The sequence below is a fragment of the Nematostella vectensis genome, chromosome 2 (assembly GCF_932526225.1).
Source record: "Nematostella vectensis chromosome 2, jaNemVect1.1, whole genome shotgun sequence".
Lineage (NCBI taxonomy): Eukaryota > Metazoa > Cnidaria > Anthozoa > Actiniaria > Edwardsiidae > Nematostella > Nematostella vectensis.
Genome location: NC_064035.1, coordinates 8,985,391 through 9,008,910, shown reverse-complemented (window position 1 = coordinate 9,008,910; position 23,520 = coordinate 8,985,391). Strand labels below are relative to the sequence as shown.

Sequence of the window (23,520 nt, the reverse complement as noted above, 5' to 3'; positions counted from 1 at the left end):
TCGATTCATCGATCGATCGCAGATGAATTTCGAATGAATTGTCGATATATGCCGAGAAGTAATTGAATGGAAGCAGATTGACGATCAATTCCAGATACCATAGGTATCAAAGGTTTGATCATCATGTTTTACTTTATACAGTAAATGTGTAGTGGAGCGAATCCAAGGGCCTGCCTGTCCAAGAGGAATTTACTCTGGGATCGTGCGTTCATTTCGAGTTACAGTGTTCGCGAGTTACCAAAGGCTAGAATTACCGAGGGTTCAAGTTACCGAATGTCAAGGGCGGCATACAACGAGCCCCCCCCCCCCCCCCCCCCCCCCCCCACCCACCTTCCGAAACACGTTAAAATGGCATACTTCGTCGTTTGAATACGAGGGACCATTCCTTTTTTCCCAGCCAACATTAGGACATTTTTTTTCCAGCTAACAATGGTAAGGCATTTTAGCACATGAATAATTGTCCGTTTAACCATTTTTCCCCGAGCTCAAGATTTTTTGTACGCTCCAGCACCCCCAAAAAAATATTCCCAGCACAAGGTCGACTCCACAAATTTGCCAACAGAACCGTTCGGGACGATATTTTTCCCAGCAACCAAGGGGTCTAACATCTTCCCAAACGGCAAAAAAAAAAAAAAAAAAAAAAAAAAAAACGAGATGCGAAACAGATATTTTGCCGAACATCGAGTTACCGAAGGCTCGAATTTTCGGGAGGTACTGTATTGTCCTTTCAAAAACAAAATAAGATGAAGTGGAGAGGGCGTTCCTTCCCTGTTAAACTTGGATGGCTGGAGGACAAAGAAATGATTATGGCTAGCAAAGAAAAAGCGCAACGGTGAGGGGGAAGGGGTAGAATAAAACAGTATCACATATCAAAATATTACCTAAGAGAAAGCAAACGAGAACGGTGAAAAATAACAACAATTAGACTACTCTTAGGAAAGTTACACAATTGCCAATTGCAATTACAAGGCATATAATATCTGAAGAAAAATGACACGACTAGAAATGTCCACATAGTTTAATCAATTTCTTAAAACAAATAACATAACATCATCTCAATAAAAACCTCTAAAATGAAGTTAAGGCATGGCTCGTACCTTATTTTTTTTACAATCTATACAGTCGCTCCTTGCATATAGTTCACACAAAGTTGCATTTAGTGTGAACATGCTTGCCTTGCACACAGTAACCACAGCGCAACCGATAGCCGGCTTTGTCAAGCTCTCCTAAGCCGGTTCAAATATTTTCGCTCTTTCTAAGCATTAAGTGAAAATAAGACGCGAGAATGGTGGCCCCCTAGTGCTGGAGAAACTAAAAGGACTCCCGAATAAAAAAAATAATAATAATAAAAAGCCCATATTACGCAGTGTTTGGCGGGATGCTTTTCCCGAGAGGCCAAGAATTAGTTGGTCCGCCATTTTATCAGCATGTCTATACCAATAACCGACTGCTTCTCTTTATATCCCTCCAGATATGAAATTGGTGTTGCGTTACTTTTCACGCGACATTAGATAAAAACGTCACGCAAAACCTTGTCGCACCTTCGCTCTGAGAGTGAGAAGCGTCATGCAAAGTCTTGTCACGTGTCCTACGTGCCGCTCGCTCACTGGAAAAGTGAGAAGCCACGCAAATCTTGTCACGTGTCCTGCGTGCCGCTCGCTCACTGGTAAAGAGTCACGCAAGGGCTTGCACGTATCGAAGGAGCCGCTCGCTCTACTGTGAGATTTAGCGACCATAGTCGACTTGATCGTTAAATCGGACACGAGGGCGCCCTCGACTACTTCTTGGGTCCTGTAAAAAAAAAGGATAAGAAAATAATTAGAAAACAAGTAAAAATTTTGATATGGCATGTATAGATCAGTGCCGTAGCAGGTTTCGAAATATTAAGGGGGGGAGGGGTACGTGCCCCTTGCTACGGAAGTTACTAACTGTGAAAAAAAGGGAACCGAAAATTATTTCTCAAAGGAAACAAAATTACGTTTGTCATACTGTACAGATAACATTCGCATGCATATTACATTTTACACTTTTTATCACATGCATTATATATAACATAAGAAGCATGCTGCTAGTAGAAAATCAGAGCATTTGCCTGATCGGATGAATATCCATTGGGCTGGTACCTCTTGGGCGACAGGTGGGCTGGTCGGTTTGGTGAGGTGTGACGATCGTATACTGTCCAGCAGTTCCTTATCAACGTCCTGAATAAAAAGATTATATATACTTTAGAGAATGTACAAAAAGGACTATCAATCTAACTATGTAGGTATCTTTCAGGGAATAAAATATCAACATGTTGTTTTTAGTCATGTCTAAATGTCCTGTATCAATACCCCGTTTGTCTGTAGTCTTTGAAAGTGTCGTAAAAGGATGGGTGAATGGAGGGCAGATTGTGATAGCCCTGGTTACTCAAGGAATATTCTAATTTCAATCCCATATTTAATAAAACATAAGCCAGCAAAACATTCTTTCCAAGGGTTTGTGCGTGAGGGAATGGTGAGGAAAGAGGGGGGTACTTTCAAGGGTATGTGTGAGGTAAGGAGAAGGCAGAAGTCTTAACATATTAAAGTATGCATGCATTCTCTCTTTTGTTGTGCGGCCACACACACAAGATGGGATTTGCCTTCTACAGTGGTTCTTTTAAAACATCCCTCAATTATACATGGTTAGCTATTTGCGAGACGTGACAGCCATTTAATTTAGTCGGCTGAGCTACGAGGGATGCGCCGTCCCCAAAGGAAAGAGCCAGGTTTTTACACCTCCCGTTGACCTGACCTAGGTTCGAGCCCGGGGTCCTCTTCCTTGAGAGGTAAAGTCCGTATCATAACTGAGCCATCGCCTCACCCTCGGATGCCTGGAACACGATTCTAAATACTCACATCTAGAGAACTGAAAGATAGTTGGCTTTCGCTCTTCATTTGATCCTGAGCAGCAATAAGTCTGAAAAAGATCGCACACACATGGCGTCAATGCATGTTGTTAAAACCAACAAAACCGAATGCAAAAGAGCGATTCACGTGCTTACTTTTGCAAAGTAAATAACGTGCCAGTCACGTGTTTGCATCTGCTTACGAGGTTATCCAGTTTCGAGGGCTCCTCTTTCAAGAATCTGAAATAGCAAACAAAAAGAACTTTAAACTCGAACGCGCACTATAAAAGGGTAGTTCCTAGGGTGATTCGTCATTCCCGAAAGAACAGGTGCAGAGCTCCGTAAATCAGAGCCACAAATCGACTGTAACTGTTTTCTTCGTGCGGTAACACTTTTTTTCTTTCCATTTGAATACTCTTGAATACCCTTTTGAATACTCTTCTTTCCTTTTGAAGCTATACTAAGTGAGCTATACCCAAAACTTGTTCATCATTTGCTAACAAGACAATCGTACTCTTCAACCTCTTTATTCCTTGAAATCGTATTCCAGATCAAGTCCATTGATTGCTATTGTGATATCAACTTGTCACCCTGTTCTCCTGTATTAGCTTGTTCACTAGGACACCATGTATAAGATAGACCAATGCTTACTTGTCACCCTGTACTATGGTGTCGAGTTCTGATGCCATCACAGCTTTCATACTATCATGCAGATCGGCGTATTGACCTGAAACATGCAACATAGAATCACTAATGATGAACATTACCATTATACCATAAGGGAAGGGTTAGATCTGAAATACGCAACAGGTAACCACCACTAAAGGTGCAGAACATTACAGTTATAAACAGGGCCTCAGAAGGGAGTGGTGCACATGCCCCGATATTTATCTGGCGAAATTATATGGAGATGACCAGTAGGGGCGTGGGTGTGGCCGTACCCCAAATATTTTCTTAATGTTTTTGTATCGTGCCCCCCCCCCCCCCCAATTGTTCGAGGGAACCACTAATGTTGATGAATATTTCACTTTATATCGGAGGGGAGGGGCTAGATCTGATCCTTGGAATGATGCACTTCAATCAATCCAGAAGTGAGGGGAGGGGATAGAGAATCAATGATGATGACACTTCGGATGGGGAAGGCGGCTTGAGAAGTTTACGTCAGAGATTCAGCCAAGTCATCCGAGGCGATGAGACAAACGTCAGGGATCAAACACATGCGTGCGCATACTTTTTAGATCAGCGATCTGTCTGCTGATGATGGCCAGCTGGTTGTTCAAGCTCTCGATCTCCGCCTTGTTGCTGATGTGTCGTCTCTGGATGACGTCTAGCCGCACCATTTCTACTTCACTCTCCAGCTCACTAAACATGAAAACACCGAGGTTCATTCAAAACGTCTTTCAATATCCATAAAACATAGTGGGAGTTAGCTCTATTTTATTTGAAATGGGGGCTATTGTACGGTAGTGGTAGCTGCGTCTCTCACCTTATGGATCTGTTTATGTCGTTTTTGGCTCGGACATAGGTCATCTCCTCCGTGCGAATTCGGTTTTGATCAGCCCGGCCTGGATTATCTGCATTTGCTAAAAAAAAAATGACATGAATAAGACCGAAGACCAAAACTACATGATTCCATTCTATTTAAAAGCAAAATATACAAGATCTATATCCATTGTCCGTAGAAAAACAAGAAGGTGGGGGCACGTTAAAAAAAGAGCATTAATACCGAAAAAAATACATACGACTAGCCAAAAGATATCCTTGCCTAAGTTCCTTCCCAGCTCCGCGCAAAGCAGCGTTAGAAACATCTAGACAACGCGAACAGGCTAAAATCATCCGTTCGGGCTTATTACCGGAAGTCAGTTTCATCATGGAAGAAAGGATGTGTTCCTTGGCGTTCGACATCAACTCCTCGAAAGACTTGGCCTGGAAGGTGTGTAGTTGCTTCAGCTGACCAAGCTCTGACTTGAGCGTCACCACATTACTCTTTAATTCTCTCGCTCGGTGCGCAAGCTCCTGCTGGTTCACGCCTGGCTTCGCCTCGACACCCTACAACAACGAGAACCACTTAAAAAAAAAAAACGAAAATCTTGCCCCCCCCCCCCCCCCAACCTCACCCCCCACCACCCCAAGACAGCTCACCGTCTTCTCAGCTCACCAAAACAGAACTACATGCACACTTTATTTATACACGGTTAAAACATCAGTTTATACATAAATATAAAAAAAGGTATTATATATTATACTGTTTTTCATGTTTGTCGTGTGTGGATCTGACTAGCAAAGAAAGTGGTCTTTCACTGCCTTCTTGAAAGTCGGAATGGAGGTCGTCAGCCGTATTGACGACGTCAGCTCATTTCCACAATTTAGCCGCACTATAACAGAAGGATTGTCTTCCGAAATTGGTTCCTGGTTTTGGAATGGCCAGCTTATTATTCATATCCCTTAGGGCGTATTTAGACAGTTTGTATTCAAATATTGTCCGAAGGTAGTCGGCGTGAGATCGTTCATTATTTTATGATCATTCAGTATTTCCTGCGCAGTTTCTTGGTAAACAGTAGGATTTGAATCAAATTATTGAACAAATTGCTTTTACTACCCTTGAGAGGATAGAAAACCCTCATTCCTCTATGTTTACGGCTAGCTAATAGCGTGGAAAAAAAATTGCACCCTGCATATGCCAATCATCATCACGAAAAAAATTACCTGGAATTTAACTTTCGCTCCTACTGGAAGAGTTGACGAGCCCGCGAGACTAGCCGCGGGTGAGTCAGCGGATAACGTCCTCTGTGGCATGTGTCTTGGCGAGGACGTGGCCAGCGGTAGAGTGCCGTAATGATACGGGACACTTCGCTGGGGTGGCTGTGGTGGCTCACGCTGTAACGTCTGGCTGTATTTCACCGACGACTCCCTGGAGACCCCGTGACTTGACATACGGGGTGGAGGCTTGGGTTTGACTGCACGGGTGAGCGATACGTTGTAAAACATAAGCCTATACTTATCCTTAATTGTCACTCCAAGGCAAAACTTCAACGGCTTGTTACATAAGCACCACACATTTGACCATTCAATCCAGTAAACTCGTGTATAGTGAACAGCAATGAAGTGAAAACGCAATAGATTTGTAAACAAAAGTTTTCAATGCTTTTGTTATGGTAGTTGTGCGTGGTTGCAGTTGGCGATGGTTGTGACAGCAGTGGAAATGATCGTGGAGGTAATAATAAAAATAATAATGGTAATAGAAGTTTGATAAGTCAAGTGCTGGAGGAAGTAGTGGAAGTGTATTTTTTTTTTCAAATATTGGGGGGGGGAGGGGCACGTGCCCCCAGTGCCCCACCCCCTGCTACGGCCCTGTGATAGTTATGTCTGTGATGGTGTTGGTTTTGGAGGCGGTAGTGGCTGTGGTAAGGGTGGGTGAGGGTTCTTGTGGTTGATGATAGTAGTGATGGTGATAATGATGGTGGTGGTGGTAATGATGATTGTGATGGTATGGTTATAATAATGTTAGTGGTGGTAGTGGCTGTGACAATGATGGGGGAGGGTAATGGTGGTAATGATGGAGATGGTAGATAATAGCATTAAAGGTTGTGTTGATGGTGATGGTGATGGTGACGATGTTGGTGTTGATGGTGGGTGAGGGTATTTGGTAATAGTTGCAGTGCAGTGCAATAAAGAATATCTTTAAAACAAAATCATATAATAAGAAAACAATGCGAAAGTAAGAACAAAAGAACAGAGTAAGTAGGACGCAAGTGTGTGTACCTTCTGGGGGTGTAGGCGATGTATCTGACATGGACTCGGTACCCGAATCACTCCGCATTCGACCCCTGTCGCTCCACATGGCGTACGGGATATTACCTTCTGCCGCTGGGCCGTGATCCACAAAGCTGCTCTGAGAGCTAGATGCACTACCGTCCACCCCACGGGACGGCATGTTGTCCATGCTTTCCGAGGTGTTAAGTGCGTCTTGAAGCATGGTGGTTAGTTTATCGAGCTGCTGTTCCATCGGGTCGTAATGCGCCCTGTTAGAGACCTTGTCAGTACAATCATATTCTCAGTTGCCACGAGTATCTGAAGAACGTCAGGAGTATACAGCTTTTTTTTTTTTTAAATGTTGTCCAAAAGCGCTCAGCCGTACGCGCCTATACCTTGAGTATGTAAGGGTAATTTGTTGCTAAGAATTTTTAATTTACTTTAAGGACTTTATAAAATAGACTGTTGTTCTGCTATTCTGAGAGCGCTTAACGAGTTTGCGCCGGTATGAAAGTAAACATGGTCTGAAACAACATGTATTACCCATACTACCTTGCGGTATGGGCGCGTGCGGCAGAGCGATCTTTTGAAATAGCTGTGCATGACATGTGAATGCTCAGGCCGTAGCCAGGATTATGAGTGTGTGTGTGTGTGTGTGTGTGTGGGGGGGGGTCGTTTGACCATTTAGGGGACCATTTTCATTTAGGGAACTCGGTGTAGCTTAATTTTTCTCCATTAATGAAGACCTGCCAGTCGAGTGGGAGAGTTCACCGAGCCCCTCAACCCCCCACCCCCCCCCCCCCCCCCTGGCTACGGGCCTGATACTTGACACACATTTTCATTCTCGAACCGCAGTAACAGTTTCTATGATAGAAAAAAGTTTGTGAAATTCAGCCCCCTTTGGGTTGTTACCTCTAAATACAAGCAAGGGCAAAGGTCGAGGATAAGGCAAAGAGGTGAGTTGACCATACGTGCCTTCAATAAGAGAGAAAGTGCTTTCTGCGTTGGCTAACTCTTACCTCTTCTCGTGTGGCTTGAGCTGAGCCCCCAATCCGGGCAGCGGCACCTTTTTCTTGTCCATCAAAGAACCCTGGGATACGGCGGTGTGGGTCACTGACACGGGTTTGCTGTCGACAACGCGTGTCTCTGTCACCGTGCTAGTCCACTTGTAATCCCCTCCTTTTATGGAGTCGCTCGGCACCACGTGACTGTGGTTCGGTAATGGCGTGCTAGTGAGCTGTTTAGTCACATGAGTCGCGTGTGGTTTGGGCGCCACGGGTGGCGCGGGTTTGGCCGGCGGTGTGTCTAGGATCTTCAAGTGGGACTTGTTGGACAAATCACTGCAATCGTAACATCGAATTTATGGTGTCATTATTATAATATAGGGACCAGGAACCACTAACTTTTATCCAGTGTATTGTAATGTCAAGTTTGCTAGCGGTTGTGTTATGAATTCCGTTGCGCACAAGGAACCAACCGCAGCACGGATTTCACTTTTATACGGATTTATACTTTTATACGTTCAGACTAGCTTTTGGAGTTCTGTTTTAAATTGCTGTGTTAGGCTGTGAGGTAAAAGGGGCTGGGAAAAGCAAGTCTAGAGATGATTTCTTGTGTTGTCGCAACTCTTACTAGCCACAGGAGGACTAATCAGAGACCCAGGTAAGAATACCTAGGGGTCTTCATAAGGCTCCCGATTCAATATATACACTGTCGTCATTAGAAGCCGCGGTTCCATTTAGCCGCGAAGGACTTACCTTGGAACCGTTTTTGAGATATATTTCTACGGGTCTGGAATTTGGATTGCTATAAAGAGTTTTGCTGATGGTCAATGAACCAATCAACGACCCCGAAATAAAACACGTGACCTTTTACTCACCTGACATCGTCAAGTTCGTAGAAAATCCCACACGTGGGGTCTTTGATGTAGATAGTCTTTCGTTTGCTGTTATTGTTAACTTCGTTCTGGTATTTCTCGGTGAACGCGCTTTTGAATAGACCGCGAACTTCATCGACCCCATCGAGGTTTTTTGGTATCATGGCACGCTTGATCTCGTCTCCAAGCTGTAGATACACCACGCCTATAAATCCCCAAGATAAAAAATAATAGAATACCCCAAATGAAAGCACGTTCTTATACATAACATGTCTAAATACTGAGAAATTTGATGAGGGCGGGACAGCTTTTTCTGCTATAAAATGACTACTAATCAAAGGAAAAAACATTTCTTGAAAAACCTTATGTCATAAAAGCAATCTCATTAAAAAATATTAAAAAAGAGAAAGAAATATATTTCAGTGCATGACACTCAGTTTGTCAGTATCTGACTGCCGCCATTGCACATGATGTCGCGTTTGATAAATAAGCTCCTTTAAGTGCATACCTGGAGTGTTGACGGGATGGGGCGTCTCTTCTTTCCGTGGAAGGGTGGGGTAAGCACCCGGTTTTTCGAGGAGCTCCTCGTATCGCTTTTGTTTGGGTGAGGATGGTGACGGGGGGAGGGGCGGTATAGCCTATTAAACAAATAAACAATAACATAAATACTGGAACAGCAAAAAAGGAAAGGGAAAGGTGGTTGCAGGTTTTAATTTTCAACAACAACAGCACCAGGCTGAATTACTCTCCATTTACAAATGTATAGGATGGGCAGTGAATGGGGAGGATTCACACTTTTTAAGCTGTTTTTTTTTTCATGTGGATTAGTAGATGCAGATATTCTCTCAGCACATTTATAACCACTCCGTGTTATCCAAACTGTACAACCTCTTAAAAGCAACCCCAAGCTAAATGGCCAGTTACATAATCCACAGTGGCCTCTGTGGATCTCCATCCACTTAGGACTGGTGTTTAAGGAAGACAAAAAATACAATATCACACATACAAATCATCCCCTCTCCCTACTCCCTCCTGTCTGACTTCTGGTATGGAATCACCAAACGATATTGTATATGACCTTTAGCGATTTAATATATTGATATACCAAACCAATCAATACATACCGGGGGCGCCTCCTCCGAGACTGAAGTTGTCTGGGTGACAGTCCTCATCTCCTCTGGTCGCAAGCCAAACCTTTGCTTGACCATAGCAATGATTTGTTGTCTATTTAAAGTGCCACCATGTGGACCTTCCACTTCACTCGAGAATCCTGTCATCTTAGCTTTTTCGACATGATCACCAATGTCAGTTCCCCCTGTAGTCCGGCGCCTGGGCCGGCGGTTCTTGTGATAGCCTTCAGTGTCACTGAGTGTGGCTGTATCTGGGATAGAAATAGAATGTTAGTCAAGCAATATTCACTTATCCCATGAAACACCCTGAAGAAAATAGCTTGTCCTCTGTATGAAAAGGATTTTTAACATTCTTAAAAAATAACCTCTAATAACCTCTCAAGTCAACATGTTACATATTTAATCTATTGATCATGTCTAAAATATTCCAGGTCCAGAGCTTTATTGCTTTTATCTGCCTATAAGGATCTGAATCTTAACAGACACCAAACACTCTTAAAAATCATGTATAGTAAACATCACATTCAGAATATAAAAAGCCACATCAAAAACACAAGTATCTCTTATGGGTTTTTATGCATGGATTCAAAAGCCACAATAATTATTGAAAAGCCCTATCCACAAGCACTAAGCACTTGAACACCTCAAGATTAAGATAATTTGCATATCCACGTTAGCCTATTGAATTTATCTTATTTTTAAATATCTCAAATTTTATATAAATGTTATTGGCAACAATTATATTTTTCCTCAAATATCGATTTTTAGCTGATTTTTAGCTGAGCAAGCCAATCTTGTTATGCATTTAGTCTTAAGAAAATACAATTGATATTTAGGTCTCAAACAACACCTAAATTCAAACCTTCGCCATTATTTAGACCAGGGACCACTTGTACAGAACCAAACCTCAACATTTCTTGATGAACTGTTCTACATCTAACTATACATTTTTTATGACATAATACCAAATTATGTAAGCAATTTGAATTTGCACTTTCATCTAATACCCATCTGTTATGAATCTTATTCATGCTAATCTTATTTTCCTCATTTTCATGATACTGGGTTGGCTTATCAAACGAAAGTTTCCCATTTAAAACACTCTCAAAATTTTGAACATTTGAATTTCAGAAAAAATGGAAGATTTATAATGTAAATCCATAATATATGTAAATCACTGGCTAAGTGGAAACAGGAATTCTACACAATAAAACCATCATAATATTAGAAGAAAAAAACAACAACAGTCATTTATAACACTTTTAATTTTCAGATACTAGGGCAAAGCATCTACCTTGGTCAACACCAAAACAAACCAAATGTTTGGAGGTAATTACTACAAACCATATTAATCCTGTCTTCTCAGACTCAGTGGCTCTGTAGGGTTTACTTAATTACAGAACTACCCCAAAAATGTTACCCTAATCTAGAGTAAATCAAACCCGGAAGGGGCTATAATTCTTTGAAATAAAAAAAAATAATTCATCAGTCTTCCTAGGGGGTCAGTGGGCCTCAGACCTCTCTGCTAAAACTGTGTCCAGTTGTACTTCTACAATAACTTTAATGCCTAATTGAAGTATGAATTAAAAAGTAAGTATTCAGTAGCAAAATGGTGCAGTAAAAATACAGTTTTTTTTTTTCTCCTAGCAAGAAGTAGCTGTTGCATAAAAAGTTCCTAAAAACATTTGCATGTCCAACCGAATAATCACAGTTTCATTTGGTAAAACGATTTCCCTTCCCTTAGTGGAGAGTCACAAGAGTAAATAAAATTTCTACACGTATTTTGCAAGATTAATTGCATACAACACTCAAAAATTCGATTTCACACTCAATTACCTCAAATAGCTTTCAAGAACTGTCAAATCTCAGACTTTAGCATTTACTGTATTTGGTGTTCTAAAGAAAGTCTAGATAATTGTTTTAATTATACTCTGTGCACTTCTATCAAGCGTCTCTACAACCAGCAAAGGACTTGGTAGAACATTTATACACATGGTTTATCACGAAATAATTAGTCATGTAATTAGCCACGCAAGAAATACTGTGACAAACAAAGGCCATTATCTTGTAGCAGCAATACAAAAATCTGGTTTTTAAAGGAGCTAAGAAGGGAAAATTGAAATTAATGGAAAACAAGGGGATGTCATCGACAACTCGAAAGAAACCACAACAGCGGGAGATCTGAATTATAGTTCGCAGTGTTAAAATTTTCCGGTTAAAATACATGATACAAAGCGGCAATTTTAGTCCTACTTTCACAACCATAAATAAAGTCGAGCTTCTTCCTTAAATCTGTTGCAAATAAAAGAGTATTACCTTCAAATATACGGGTAAATTATTGTCCTATTCTATCAATATCATAGAGGAAATTTGCAGGCATTAATATTCAAGCAAAAAAAATCAAACTCGTGGGACAGTCGCTCAGATAAATGTTCCCCCTCTCCCGTTTCTGTAACCTCGAACGGCGGCGAGAAACATTTCCCTTCTCTCGATAAGTTGAGAAGTCTGCTTGTCAGGCTCGAAGCGGAAAATCGGAAAAGTTGTCCTTTATTTTACGTGTATTGTTAGTATAGCTATAATCTTGCTACGGAAGGGAAGGGTAGGTCTGTTTCCTATCTGTGGTTTGTAGATAATACAACAGGACAAAGCATGGGCGTCCAGTGTCAGGATGTTACGTCCACGACAATACAAACTTTACAAAACTTCACAACAACAATGAGAGATGGGTGATCGACGAAAACCTTGACGTTCGCCTCAGCGTGTATTATTTACGTGTGATCGAAATGCATTTCACAAAGGTTGAAATTCGGAGATTTTATCCCTAAACCAAAATACTTGTCTTCATAGCGGCTAATTTGGGACAAGTCGTTGCAAAGTCAGAGCGTGCAACGATTGATGCCGAACCACAGCTGTAGTGAAAAAAAATCTCGGTTTACGTGAAATCTAGAGGTGCAAGCGGAAGGCGCTTGAATGGCTGAAATATTCAAAACATCGATAAACAAATTAGTAACGATCAAAATATGTGACTTACACTTCTTCCGCTGTGTGTACCGAACGAGAAACGTTTCTTGACCCCGTCCACTCATTCTTCGAGCAATATCCCGCAGGAAGCCCCTTCGCTGCCCGCTTTTAGATCGGAAGCCCTTGCAGTGTCATGTGGAAGCCAATTTAGTGCTGTGACTGGTGACGGGTTAGCGCCGCGTTCGTCGTCACCATAACGCAATATTCCTTCGCTAGGTCACATGCTGATATCATTACGGCCCCAAAACGCCGGCGGTTCCACTAATCCCTCAAACAACATAGCACAGAGCACGTTCGAAGCTCAATCGAAGTAATATTGGAATAACTTATCGAGACAACGGTTGGATGGTGGTAAATCGAGTTACCAGATAATGTATAACGCTGGCAGGTGGACGATTTCAACTACCATTAATAACTGACAGTACAATTTGTACTCCGTCACGACAGCTACGGCGTCACGAAACCTTTTTATATTTTGTATCGAAATAAGTTTCCATATCGAGTGCCGGGAATTATCTACATAAGATAGACTACTGTCTCGTAGGTTTCCGAATTATATAAAGTTAAGCAGTGGTTGATTCTATTCTAATGCTATTTTTAGCAAATGCCACAAATTAACCGTGAAGTAATAAAAAGGTTTTGTTACTTACTTCAACAACATAATTCATCAATAAAATAACTACGCTTAAAACACTTTCTTGTTTTAGTCACATTTACATAGATTTTCAGCCAAGCCGAACTTGGCGTTGGTGGAGTGTAGATGGTGTTACTACCGGTGAAATTAAACCACGTATAACGTTCGATGTGAATACCACAATGCGCGCTACCTGTCTTCAGAACCTTTACCAAACTATTGCAGTGCCAAAATCCTGGAGTTTTAAACACCACAATTGGAGCCATCCTATGCTTTTATACATGTTTAACCGGCATTCAACCGTCGGTAAATGTTCAGCTGAAGACAGATTATGCGAGTTTAGTCCGGGCGTTTGTTGTGTGTACTGTTCTTTAGCAGCCTATTGTTCCGAGATCCAATAAAAGCTACGCGGCGATGACGCGAATACTGTGATCACACCGGTAATCTGAATTGTTCACTAAGAAAATTAAAGCAAATCCAAGCTTATTTACAAAGCATAAAAAAGAATGAGAAGGGGAAACATTCGCACTAGCAATCTGCGACAGACAAACGGAGTCTAGTTAGTGTCAATAGAGGTCCTTCACTCGAGTTTATAGGTCTATAACTTTTTTACCGCAAAACCCCAACAAAGGTAGTAGTTTGCTTGGTGGGATGACATTTTTCATTTTATTTTCCTCCAGGTCAAATGCATCAATAATGCCAACAAAAAGAAATAAGTTTAACTCATTTAACGGGTCAATTAAGTAAGTAATCGTCTAACAGGGTAAAGAAAGTGATATTACGTGTGTCTAGTATGGGTAGCAGTCGGTACGGTAATGGACGTTTTTAATGCATTAAATGTCAAGCTTTGAGCTCGAAGCCGCTTACCATCTTTGTGATGTTTCAACGTCTCGATCTTGTGTTTCTCCCTTCCCGAGAACGAACGTGCTCGTTTGACTTTCACTCCCCCGAACAGCCTCCCTTTGAGTCCTACAATGGCCAAAAATAATCAAATAAATAAACCAGCATAAATAAGCACAGATACAAAGCTATTTTACTCGAATACGAGAACGAAGCAAGAGTATGGAATTCTCTTCAAGACACCTGAGCGTTTGTGTTCCTTGCTGCGGGATGAATCATCATCGACCGGTGGAACATAGCTCACATTCGCACTCATCTTTGCACAAACACCACACAGTCACGGGTCAGTAGAGATCACTACTGTGTGCGCAAATCCGCCAGTAACTCCATACCAACGCAAACACGACCACAAATAACGAGTAGGGAAGGAATCCGTGACAGAGTTGCTGCGAGGAAGCCAGAATGTGTGATTGGTGTGCGTAGGTTGACATAGAGTGCCAGGGGCTCATCTGATACCTCTCAACAATTACGCGCTGCGCCTATCACGATCTCATCGATTGTTTATAATTAAAAGGTCTCGCCTGAGTTGGCTCTTATCGTCAAAACGCATGACCAGCTACTATTCGAGGCCTGAAGAGTGTACCAAGTATCTATTGATTCGAATGTTGTCATGGAACGGACCCATGGAATTCGACCGGAGAACTCGTCACGCTCCAAACACCTAAACGAAGTGACAACCCACCGGCGTTTTCAGAGCTAGCTGTCTTCTAAATACAGTTTTTTTTTTATCATGGCTTTTGTTTTCTCTCTCAACATGTGCCCTCCTGTTGAAGAGGTCCGACAGCTTCTAAGAGTCGTTAAGAGATTTATTGAAGGGTGTGTCAGAAATCGTGGCGCGACCCAAAACATGAGCTCTACCCTACTAAGCGAAGCAATAGCTCTTTGAGCCGAAAACAGTAAGGGGAAGTGAGAAGGTCAGCACAAGAATCCGCAAATAGACCCAGATGGGTGTGGCAGACAATGCGATGGGACCTGAAGGGGTCGCGTGCTCGAAAAGCTGCTAAGCATGCTTCTCCGTTCATATCAAGTGCACCATTTAGCGCCACAAACGCTACCGAATGTAGCGAGGGCTTTGCGCAATAAAAACACCGCAAACAGTATATGACAGGTTTGACGTGATGAAAACACCAGAACGCCACTGTATGCGTACAAGGCAGAAGGCATATAACGAAACACTATTGAGACTCTGTTCAAATATTAACTCGTAAGGCGGGAACGATAGCGAGTACACAGTATCATTTACTTAGCGAGGTATTTCGGGCTCGACATAAGAATAGGATAATGATTTGTTATGTCTAGACTACACCCTTGCGAGATATAAATGGATGATAAAATACAGCGCAGACTTAAAAGCTTTTGCCTCAATGTAGCAAAAGGTACATCGGCAGATAAGCAACAACACACAAGACGTTAAGTACTTAGCAAAGCAGAAACTGGTTTGTATAAATACTTCTCCTCCCCGTCCCCCTTGGACAGGCCAGTGACATAAAGGTGTTTGGCAAGATGGCCGAGACATAGCGAAATAGTGACACAGAGATAAACGATTGTTACGACTTAGAATCTTGACGTGAACTTAAAGCAAATCACACAGCCCGTTTAGGGTGCTAAACAATAGATTGGATCTGATGGTATTATCCAGAAAACCGTCACCAGTCCCACTTTAACGTCCCTTGTCTCCTCTAAGCGCGCTCTCGGTCGATGTATTATACAAACAGTCGCGCCCAGACTACTGATCTTCTGATACATGGCCGAGTGTCTCGGCATGGAAGAGCAATTTTAGGCTAAAATTACAATCTGCTCGTTTTAGACCAGACGCTCCCCGCCTGAAGTTCAGACGAAATGGGATATTTTTCACCTGATCACGAAGACGCAATCTTATAATCTAATAATTTTTTTCTCGGGATGAGGGAATGGTAAAAATGTGACAACACTTCTCAATCGTACCACCCTTTTGACACTATCAAAACACGCTACTGCGGAATCTGCTACGACTCTATCAGCGCCTTCTCCAACACCACAGCATGACATTCGGTGCTAAATAGCTTTATATAGGACTATTTCCTCATGGTACTAAAAAACGTTTGGGCTAAAAAGTCAGTAAAATTTGTGGCCCTAGCTGTGAAAAATGTGGGGAGAAAAGGGGGCGAGATCACGGGCTATAGGATAGACACATTTAGTGTCGCCTAAACTAAACGAATCAATCTTAAGCCTATATAAGGGGAGCAGAGGTCGTTAACAGAGCGCCACAGTGCCCCTCCTCGTTGAGTTCAGGGATAGATTCCCAGTACGACGTGAGTTAGTTCGTTGAGCTATTGCTTCGGAGGATTTCCCCCGAGTTCTTCCTCCTTCGACAATAAAAAAAAATCGACCTCTGTGTTCTATGGTCAGATGGCGGCTGCCTTAGAGGCCTTTCGCGCCTCCGACTCGACCGCGTTGTATCTAAAGCTCTCAAAGTCCAGCATTTTAACAGTCAACGAGAGTAATCAGCTTCCCGAATTTATTTATGAAAGGGTAGTTGGCTTAAGGGTTATAGCCTAGCCTAGTGCCCGTGGTTAAAACAAAAAAAAAAAAACGCTTAATTGTGAGCCAATATTTTGCAGAGCAGGGAGTACAGATGTTGTTTCTCGTTTTAGAATGGTCCCGCATAGTCTCTAGGTAGCCTTGACGTTACTCTACTTGGATGTTTTCGGTGTAGTCATTTTTCGACCGAGATTAATTAAATCTTTTAAGGCTTTAAGGTTTCCATGTGATCGCGCTCGGTCGCACATGATCGCAGCTAATTTGACCGTATATGGGCGCAACCGATCGGCTTCCGCACGGTCTCCATATGATCACACACGATTGCCTGCGATCACATGGAAACAAACCTTTAGTCATATTAAGATACAACGCTGACTTGTGACGAATCTTTTACTGCCTCAAAAGAAATCAACGCCATGTAGGTTGATGTACAAAGAAGTGGCAGACTAATTCAACTTCAATAAAACCACCTACATTCTATCGCTTAGCAGAAAATAATGTGGCTGATGACAATGTTTAAATTGATGAGTTTACATGATCCAGAAGACACACACAATCAAGAACTGCCATTTGGCAATTGCCTTTCGCCGTTCGCGCGGACAACCTTTGAAATAGGTGTATTCTACATGTAACATTCGCATTACGTAAAATAATATCATTGGTTATACATTATGCAGAAATGCACAACGGTGATATCACAGCAAGAAGACTGTGAAAATTTTAAAATGCATTTTTCGTTTTCTTCGTGCTGATTTAGATCAATTACACGCCTAAACGAACAATTGGTAAATCAATCTGATAATCTGTTAATCCTAATTGTCATCATTACTTTTATCATCGGTAGAACACGAGCTTTCACATCAACATCCTGATAACTCAACATCGTAAACCTTTGATTATGCTTTTAGAATCCTAGTAATTACTCACTGTTTTAAATACTGACAAAAAGCATACGATAAGTAAATCACTCTTTGCTACAAATGCTTGCAATAAGCGACCTGTTTGCTTCGGCCGTAAAATCAAATTCCTCACAAACACAAGCCAATAAGCAGTTAGCAAATGCACCTTTGGGAGAGGATGGTTTTACCGGAGCTTGTGCATTCTCCGTAGCTGTGTTCACCATCTTTCCGAGAACAGCTGACTTGAAGTTTAACAAACTTGCAAAACTAAATGCTTTTGACGAGGTGCATTTGTGCCCGCAGGCGACGAGGAATATTAATCGAATTCCTTTGACATGTTTGGGCATCGATGTCCCGCATTCGAGCTCGAGGTATTGTTCCCCTTCCAGGGGATTCGTACGTAGACAAAGATGTGTGACGTGAGTCATAAGATATCGAGACCTTGATTATTTGTTGGGCTCGACTGATTGAAGAAAAACAAATTAGTTAAGCTTAGAAAAACACCAGGAAAAACTACCAGGACGGAGCCATAGATTAGGCTGAGCCCCGTGGAAACTTAGTCTAAAAGTCGATACAACGCTGTGTTGCTTTTGGTACAAACGATATTTCGGCTATTCAAAATTGGATAAAATATAAGAGTGCTATTTTCGCATCGAATATATACAAATCATACTAATTAGCAAAAACAAAACTACTATTAGAGGGGGTGGTGTAGATAATGATTATGGCGATGATGATGATGTTTGGTGGTAGATGATGATATGATGATGATGATGATTGTGGTGATGGATGGTTACGATTGATGTTTGGGTGGTGATGATGATGACAAGGCCATAGCAGGGATTGGAGCACTGGGGGCTTGTGACCCCCCCCCCAAATATTTTCGTTATGTTTCTGTATTGTGCCCCCCCCCCCAAAAAAAAAATATATATATTTTTAGGCCTGCTGGATGATGAGGATGATGTTTGGTGGTAGTGATGGTGATGTTTTGTGGATAACGATGATGATGATTGTTGTTGTTGATGATGATGATGACGACGACTATGATGATTGTTGTTGTTGATGATGATGACGACGACGATGATGATGATTGTTGTTGTTGATGATGATGATGATGATGATGAGTGTTATCATCAAAATGTCTATGATGACAATGCTAGTGATGCTGTTGATAGTAGCTAGCAAATCCGTATCAATATCTTGATCGACATGGTGTAAACATGCTCCTATCACAGATTGAAGTCGAGTGATAATATGGGAATTGATGTCATTGGCTGGAAGCCATTGTAAACATATTTTTTTCGCGAGAGTGTTCCAGAATAGAGAAAAAGACTGAGAAAAAGAGAAACAGCACGGCAGTGCTCGCTGAGTATAGACTACAGTCAAATTCTTTACTAAACTGATCTATAGAATCTACCCTATGTAGATGTTCGTTATCTGGTGTTTCTTTTTTGCCCATTAGTAAAATTATCGCTACCCACGCGAATAACAGAGCGCAATTTATAAAATACATCGCCTATTAAATGATATGACAATATATAAAATAACCCTCAATATATCTAAAATACAGTAACAAAAATAAACCCGCAAAAGAAGCGAAGAAATGAACGAAATATTCTTGGATACATATGCTTATACGCCTTCGAAGATGCGAATCAGCTTCTTTGTTTACTTCAAAGGAAATTATCTATGCATGTTATCATGCTCCCTTGCTGTAAAATGTACATCAGATTTGTTTTCAGACAATTAGTAAAAAATATTGCGAAACGACATTTACGCAGGAATCTATATGAAATCGTGATAATATCATTATTCAAAAAATGGAAATGTCTAAATGCTGAAATTGTCAGGTGAGAGTACACTGTTATTATCTAGAATTCGGGGCTTACGAAACCATACCAAACCATTAAAGATTTCGTTAATACCTCAGATGAAAAAACATTACGAACATTGTCAATGTTGTGTTTAGCTTGTTACAATAGAATGAACAATCGCGGGTATTGTTTGTCACCATTTCCACCGAGTTGCTTTTTCAAAGAACTAGTTTTTGAATACCGAGGAGAACAAGCGTCATTTATACCTCGTTTATCGGGATTAATTTGCATTGGCCATGAAAACACCGAATCTATAAAAAATCATGAACAAGACAAATAGCTAGCGCGCGGTGTAAATGGCGCGAAAGCGACCCAACTATCAATAATTGCATCCAGATTAACCTTTGACAATAAAACAAATGAGAAACAAATGAATGGTTTTATGATATTCCATCACGGCTGGGAGCTTATTTCTCGCATATTTAAATATGACACCATGGAGTATTCGCCGAGACTTATTTCAAACGACCGATTACTGTCATGTCAGAGCCGCGTCGGCTCAGTTTCCGTAGGAAATTTTTTTTAGTTAGCTCATACTATTTGGCAAACTGCCGTGTTCCGCTATACGTATAACCCTATATATGAGTCGAATGGCTCTTATTTTTAGTAAAAGGACAATAGCGGTAAAGATGTTGCGGTATTCAGCACAACGACTGAACCCAAACAATGCTTGAAAATTTGACATGTGAACAAACAAGCTTTAGTCCTCGCATTGTACGTACCATTTGCGTTAAACACAGAGGTGAACGACCTTCTCTTTCTATCATCCCGGGCAAACATGCTTGATGTCTATTCAACCGCGTTTAGGTTATATTCTACTCTCAGTGAACGCACGGGACAAATCTTCTGTCAGTTTCTAACCGCGGTAATCGCATGGCCCTGGTTAGCCATAAATATGCGGTAATCATCAACTAGACGAAACACTCGTGCACACTGATTATTTTGTAAACACGCCCGGTGCGTTCTAATTGGTTGACTAGCCTGGATGGTGTTTAACGCACAAAAGAACAGGAAGAGCAGAAGCACACATCCCGGGGTGTGAGGTTATGGTTGCGATCTCGTTGTAGCATCTCTTTTGACGTAAACCATACGCCCGTGAGCCGTCAGTGCGTGATGTGAGGATGTCTTGGCCGGTGAGGAGAGGTATCGGGGGGGGGGGGGGGGGGGGGGGGGGGGGGAGGGGGGAAACAAGGGGGACTAGCTTAAAGCTAGCTCAATAGTTGTAGTTGATACAATATATATATTAACTGATAAATTCTGCCATTTAAAAACATGAATACAAATGTGACAATTAATTCCGTGACAAATATTTTAAGCTCTGGTTTCTGATTTTTAAAGGACATCTGAAACAAGCCTCCTTCCTGCACTTCTTTTTTGAGCTTTATTTTATATATTTTTCTCTTTTTATTTTGGCAAAGCATATTCCATACTCGAGCCCATATCCCAGCGCTTGAGATAGTGCCCGCAAAGACCACTGGGTCATGAGCATATCCTTTCAGATTCTGGAGGAAGACTGCCACTATTGTGTATGACGAACTTGGGTTTATGTCGAAGTGATGTGGAGTATCTGTGAGAGTAGCAGGTCTGCTTAGCTAGTGCTAAATCTCTTTCTAAAAAGGTCTTTAAAGGACGAATATTGTTATGCTGTAAAAAACCTCGTCAACGAGAGTAAACATTGTGAAATTTAATTTACGTAAGTGATCAAAAGCGAATAATATGGGGGCGTCATAGTGAGATAATGGAGGGTCAACGAAACAACAGCCAACCGTATCATTTACACATCATGTTGAATGCAGAAGAATAAAGGGATTTGACAGTTGGTTTAAACCCAAGTACGCGAAAAGCAAGCGCCAAACAAAACGAGTCTTAGATAAATCAATGCTCGGGTACGGAAAAGGCATCGATCGTGTTTTAAGAAGTAGTAAAACTAAGTGGAAACTAAAATGCAGATGAGTAACTTTAAGATTTCTCCCCAGGGTGTCTTGTTGTTATGCTTGCCATAAAAGTGTGTGCTGTTTAAAGTAGAATCGCAAGAACGGAAACGAATTTTATAAACAAGGAATTTCTGATCCGATGGCGATGACGTCGGCAATTAATAAGCTTGAACTTTTACTTGAATTCTTTCTATAAAATATTCAGATTGAGTTGTCTGCGTTTGCAAACAAAACCAGAGTAGTGTGTATTCAACAAAGAAAGCTACTTCAGAATAATTAAATAACTTTGGTCAAAAGTTCTGTAATAGAACTGCTAATTGCTGAAAGCGTTTTCAAATTACTAAGTACGGGTACTAAAATCTAAGACGAATTAATTACGAACGTACAATTAGAACCAGGAATTGACATTCCGCATTCCGATGGATTGTTCTGTGACTTTGGATCGTTGTATAAAACTCTTTTAATCATTATTTTCGGAATAAAAAAAGCAGTTGTAAACCTGACCTTTCATTAAAGCAAGTATACAACAAGCAAAGAAAGCTCAAGATAGAGCAGCAACAAACAATACATACGACAAGGTTTCTACATCAACATTTAACGAAATCATTCGTTGGTATATAGATATCAATTACTCATTAAACAGTTACAAAAAAAATACAAGTACGGACTTCAAAGAAGCTTTTTCATTTTTCCGAGGACCAGTTATCAATCGGTGCTTTATATAAAAGTCTAATCTGATTTACGGTACATTTGTTTTAGAGTTTACAAATCTTAAGAGAGCTTAGCTTATGTGTTGACAAAGATTCATAAAGAGATCTCACCTCGCAAACTTCCCCGTTTTTGTGGCGATACTGGAGGGCATTGCTTTTTAACCATTTCCAGGTCTTTGAACGATCTTGATCAATGATAATGGCAGGCTATCTCAGCAGATGTTTAAATGGCCCGCCATGTTTTGAACAGTCAACATGTTTGTGTCGAGGTAAGGTACCCAGAAGACTTTGCCTTTATGTCACGTGGCTAATAGGACCTGGGGTAAAAGTACGAATCTTTGGAGAGCTTAGACTAAGGATTCGGGGCTTACGTGTACTGGAATAGTCACCAGCGGGAACAGGGACTGACTTTAGGGTTGGTAGTAGAGACAACAGGATTGGAGCTAAGAAAAAGAAGCTAAAGGGCCGTTGCTAGGAAAACTTCGACTTATATAAATCCGCCAATAAATTGGTGAAATGGAATTAATTTACAGATTTAGGTACGTCATCATTGTTAGATTCTTCTGTTCCAAGATTCTGGGGCAATCTCTTTAAAAGGCATATAGGAATAACCGAATTAAAACACAAAACGGCCGCGCACAGGATCTCTTTGTGTTGTACAGCTAGCGGTGTACAACACAAAGACATCCCCCAATACCAATCCTTCAGGGGTGGTGTGGGATGCTCATAGCCGTGGGATGATCTCATAAAGGTCCAGAATTCTTTAGGGTAGTATAGGGTGGAACCAGATAAGCGAGCTTGGTTGCGCTTATGCGCCAGTCAATTGACAGCCCGGCCCCCCGGGACATACCGGGGAAGTAACGCGGTCACGCGGGAGATTCAACACCTGTTTAACACCTGTAATCTACCGGGGGGCCGGGGATTTGACAGAAGCCTTCGACAGGCCGGGAAAGGGGGCGGGGAATTAACGCTTTAGCGTAAGTTGCTCATTCAAATAAAGAAGGGGCTTCCCCGGCCTTTTTCCGGTGTATTCAAATAAAAATCTTTCAACAAATCTAATTCTCTGATAGTATAAAAGCAGTTTACTCGCTATCTATCGATGTCTGTCGATTTTTCAATTTGCGGGTAGCCTGTGGTGGGTGTACCATGCACTTGCTTTTTCCCGCCGAAGTTTAGTTCACTGAACTCCGCGGGTGTCGGGGTGCCGTGGTTTCAATGACTGGTGCATTATAGGATTAGGCCTATCCCTGCCATGCTAGGTGCGAGGCAATAGTTGGCCGCGAGGCATGAGTGGCTGGGGAGAGACAACCAAGAAAGATAGAAGAGAGAGGTTTTCAGATGACGGCACACCGGGGGGGGGGGGGGGGGGGGGGGGGGGTGGGGAGGGGAGGGGAATTAGG

At 41.6% G+C, this 23,520-nt stretch overlaps 1 protein-coding gene across 8 annotated transcripts; it reads right to left on the bottom strand.

The window, feature by feature from the left end:
• Window positions 1-1,000: 1,000 nt before the first annotated feature.
• Window positions 1,001-22,397, bottom strand: LOC5516791 (coiled-coil domain-containing protein CG32809). Of its 8 annotated transcripts, none has more exons than XM_032386680.2 (16): window positions 22,232-22,397; window positions 14,151-14,252; window positions 9,623-9,879; window positions 9,007-9,136; window positions 8,502-8,703; window positions 7,642-7,962; window positions 6,632-6,891; window positions 5,576-5,826; window positions 4,612-4,918; window positions 4,356-4,452; window positions 4,101-4,231; window positions 3,521-3,596; window positions 3,026-3,109; window positions 2,880-2,940; window positions 2,124-2,201; window positions 1,001-1,791 (listed from the first exon to the last, which is right to left on the bottom strand). In XM_032386680.2, the coding sequence occupies exons 1-16, from the start codon at window positions 22,284-22,286 to the stop codon at window positions 1,726-1,728; spliced, it is 2,478 nt and encodes an 825-aa protein (XP_032242571.1). In that variant the 5' UTR covers window positions 22,287-22,397; the 3' UTR covers window positions 1,001-1,725. The 8 variants fall into 8 exon arrangements, with proteins under 8 accessions (XP_032242571.1, XP_032242570.1, XP_032242566.1 ...); XM_032386679.2 differs by lacking the exon at window positions 22,232-22,397 and adding an exon at window positions 20,199-20,500; XM_032386675.2 differs by lacking the exon at window positions 22,232-22,397 and adding an exon at window positions 17,769-17,897 and having other exon boundaries at window positions 2,093-2,201.
• Window positions 22,398-23,520: the final 1,123 nt, after the last annotated feature.

Bases quoted from the DNA above. Each gene is read 5' to 3' on its own strand.
- LOC5516791 (XM_032386678.2), bottom strand. From the start codon at position 14,439: ATGAGTGCGAATGTGAGCTATGTTCCACCGGTCGATGATGATTCATCC. The intron at 4,919-5,575 runs GTAATTTTTTTC...TCGTTGTTGTAG, and splicing joins GAGCGAAAGTTAAATTCCAG to GGTGTCGAGGCGAAGCCAGG. The intron at 3,110-3,520 runs GTAAGCATTGGT...TTGCTATTTCAG, and splicing joins ACCATAGTACAGGGTGACAA to ATTCTTGAAAGAGGAGCCCT.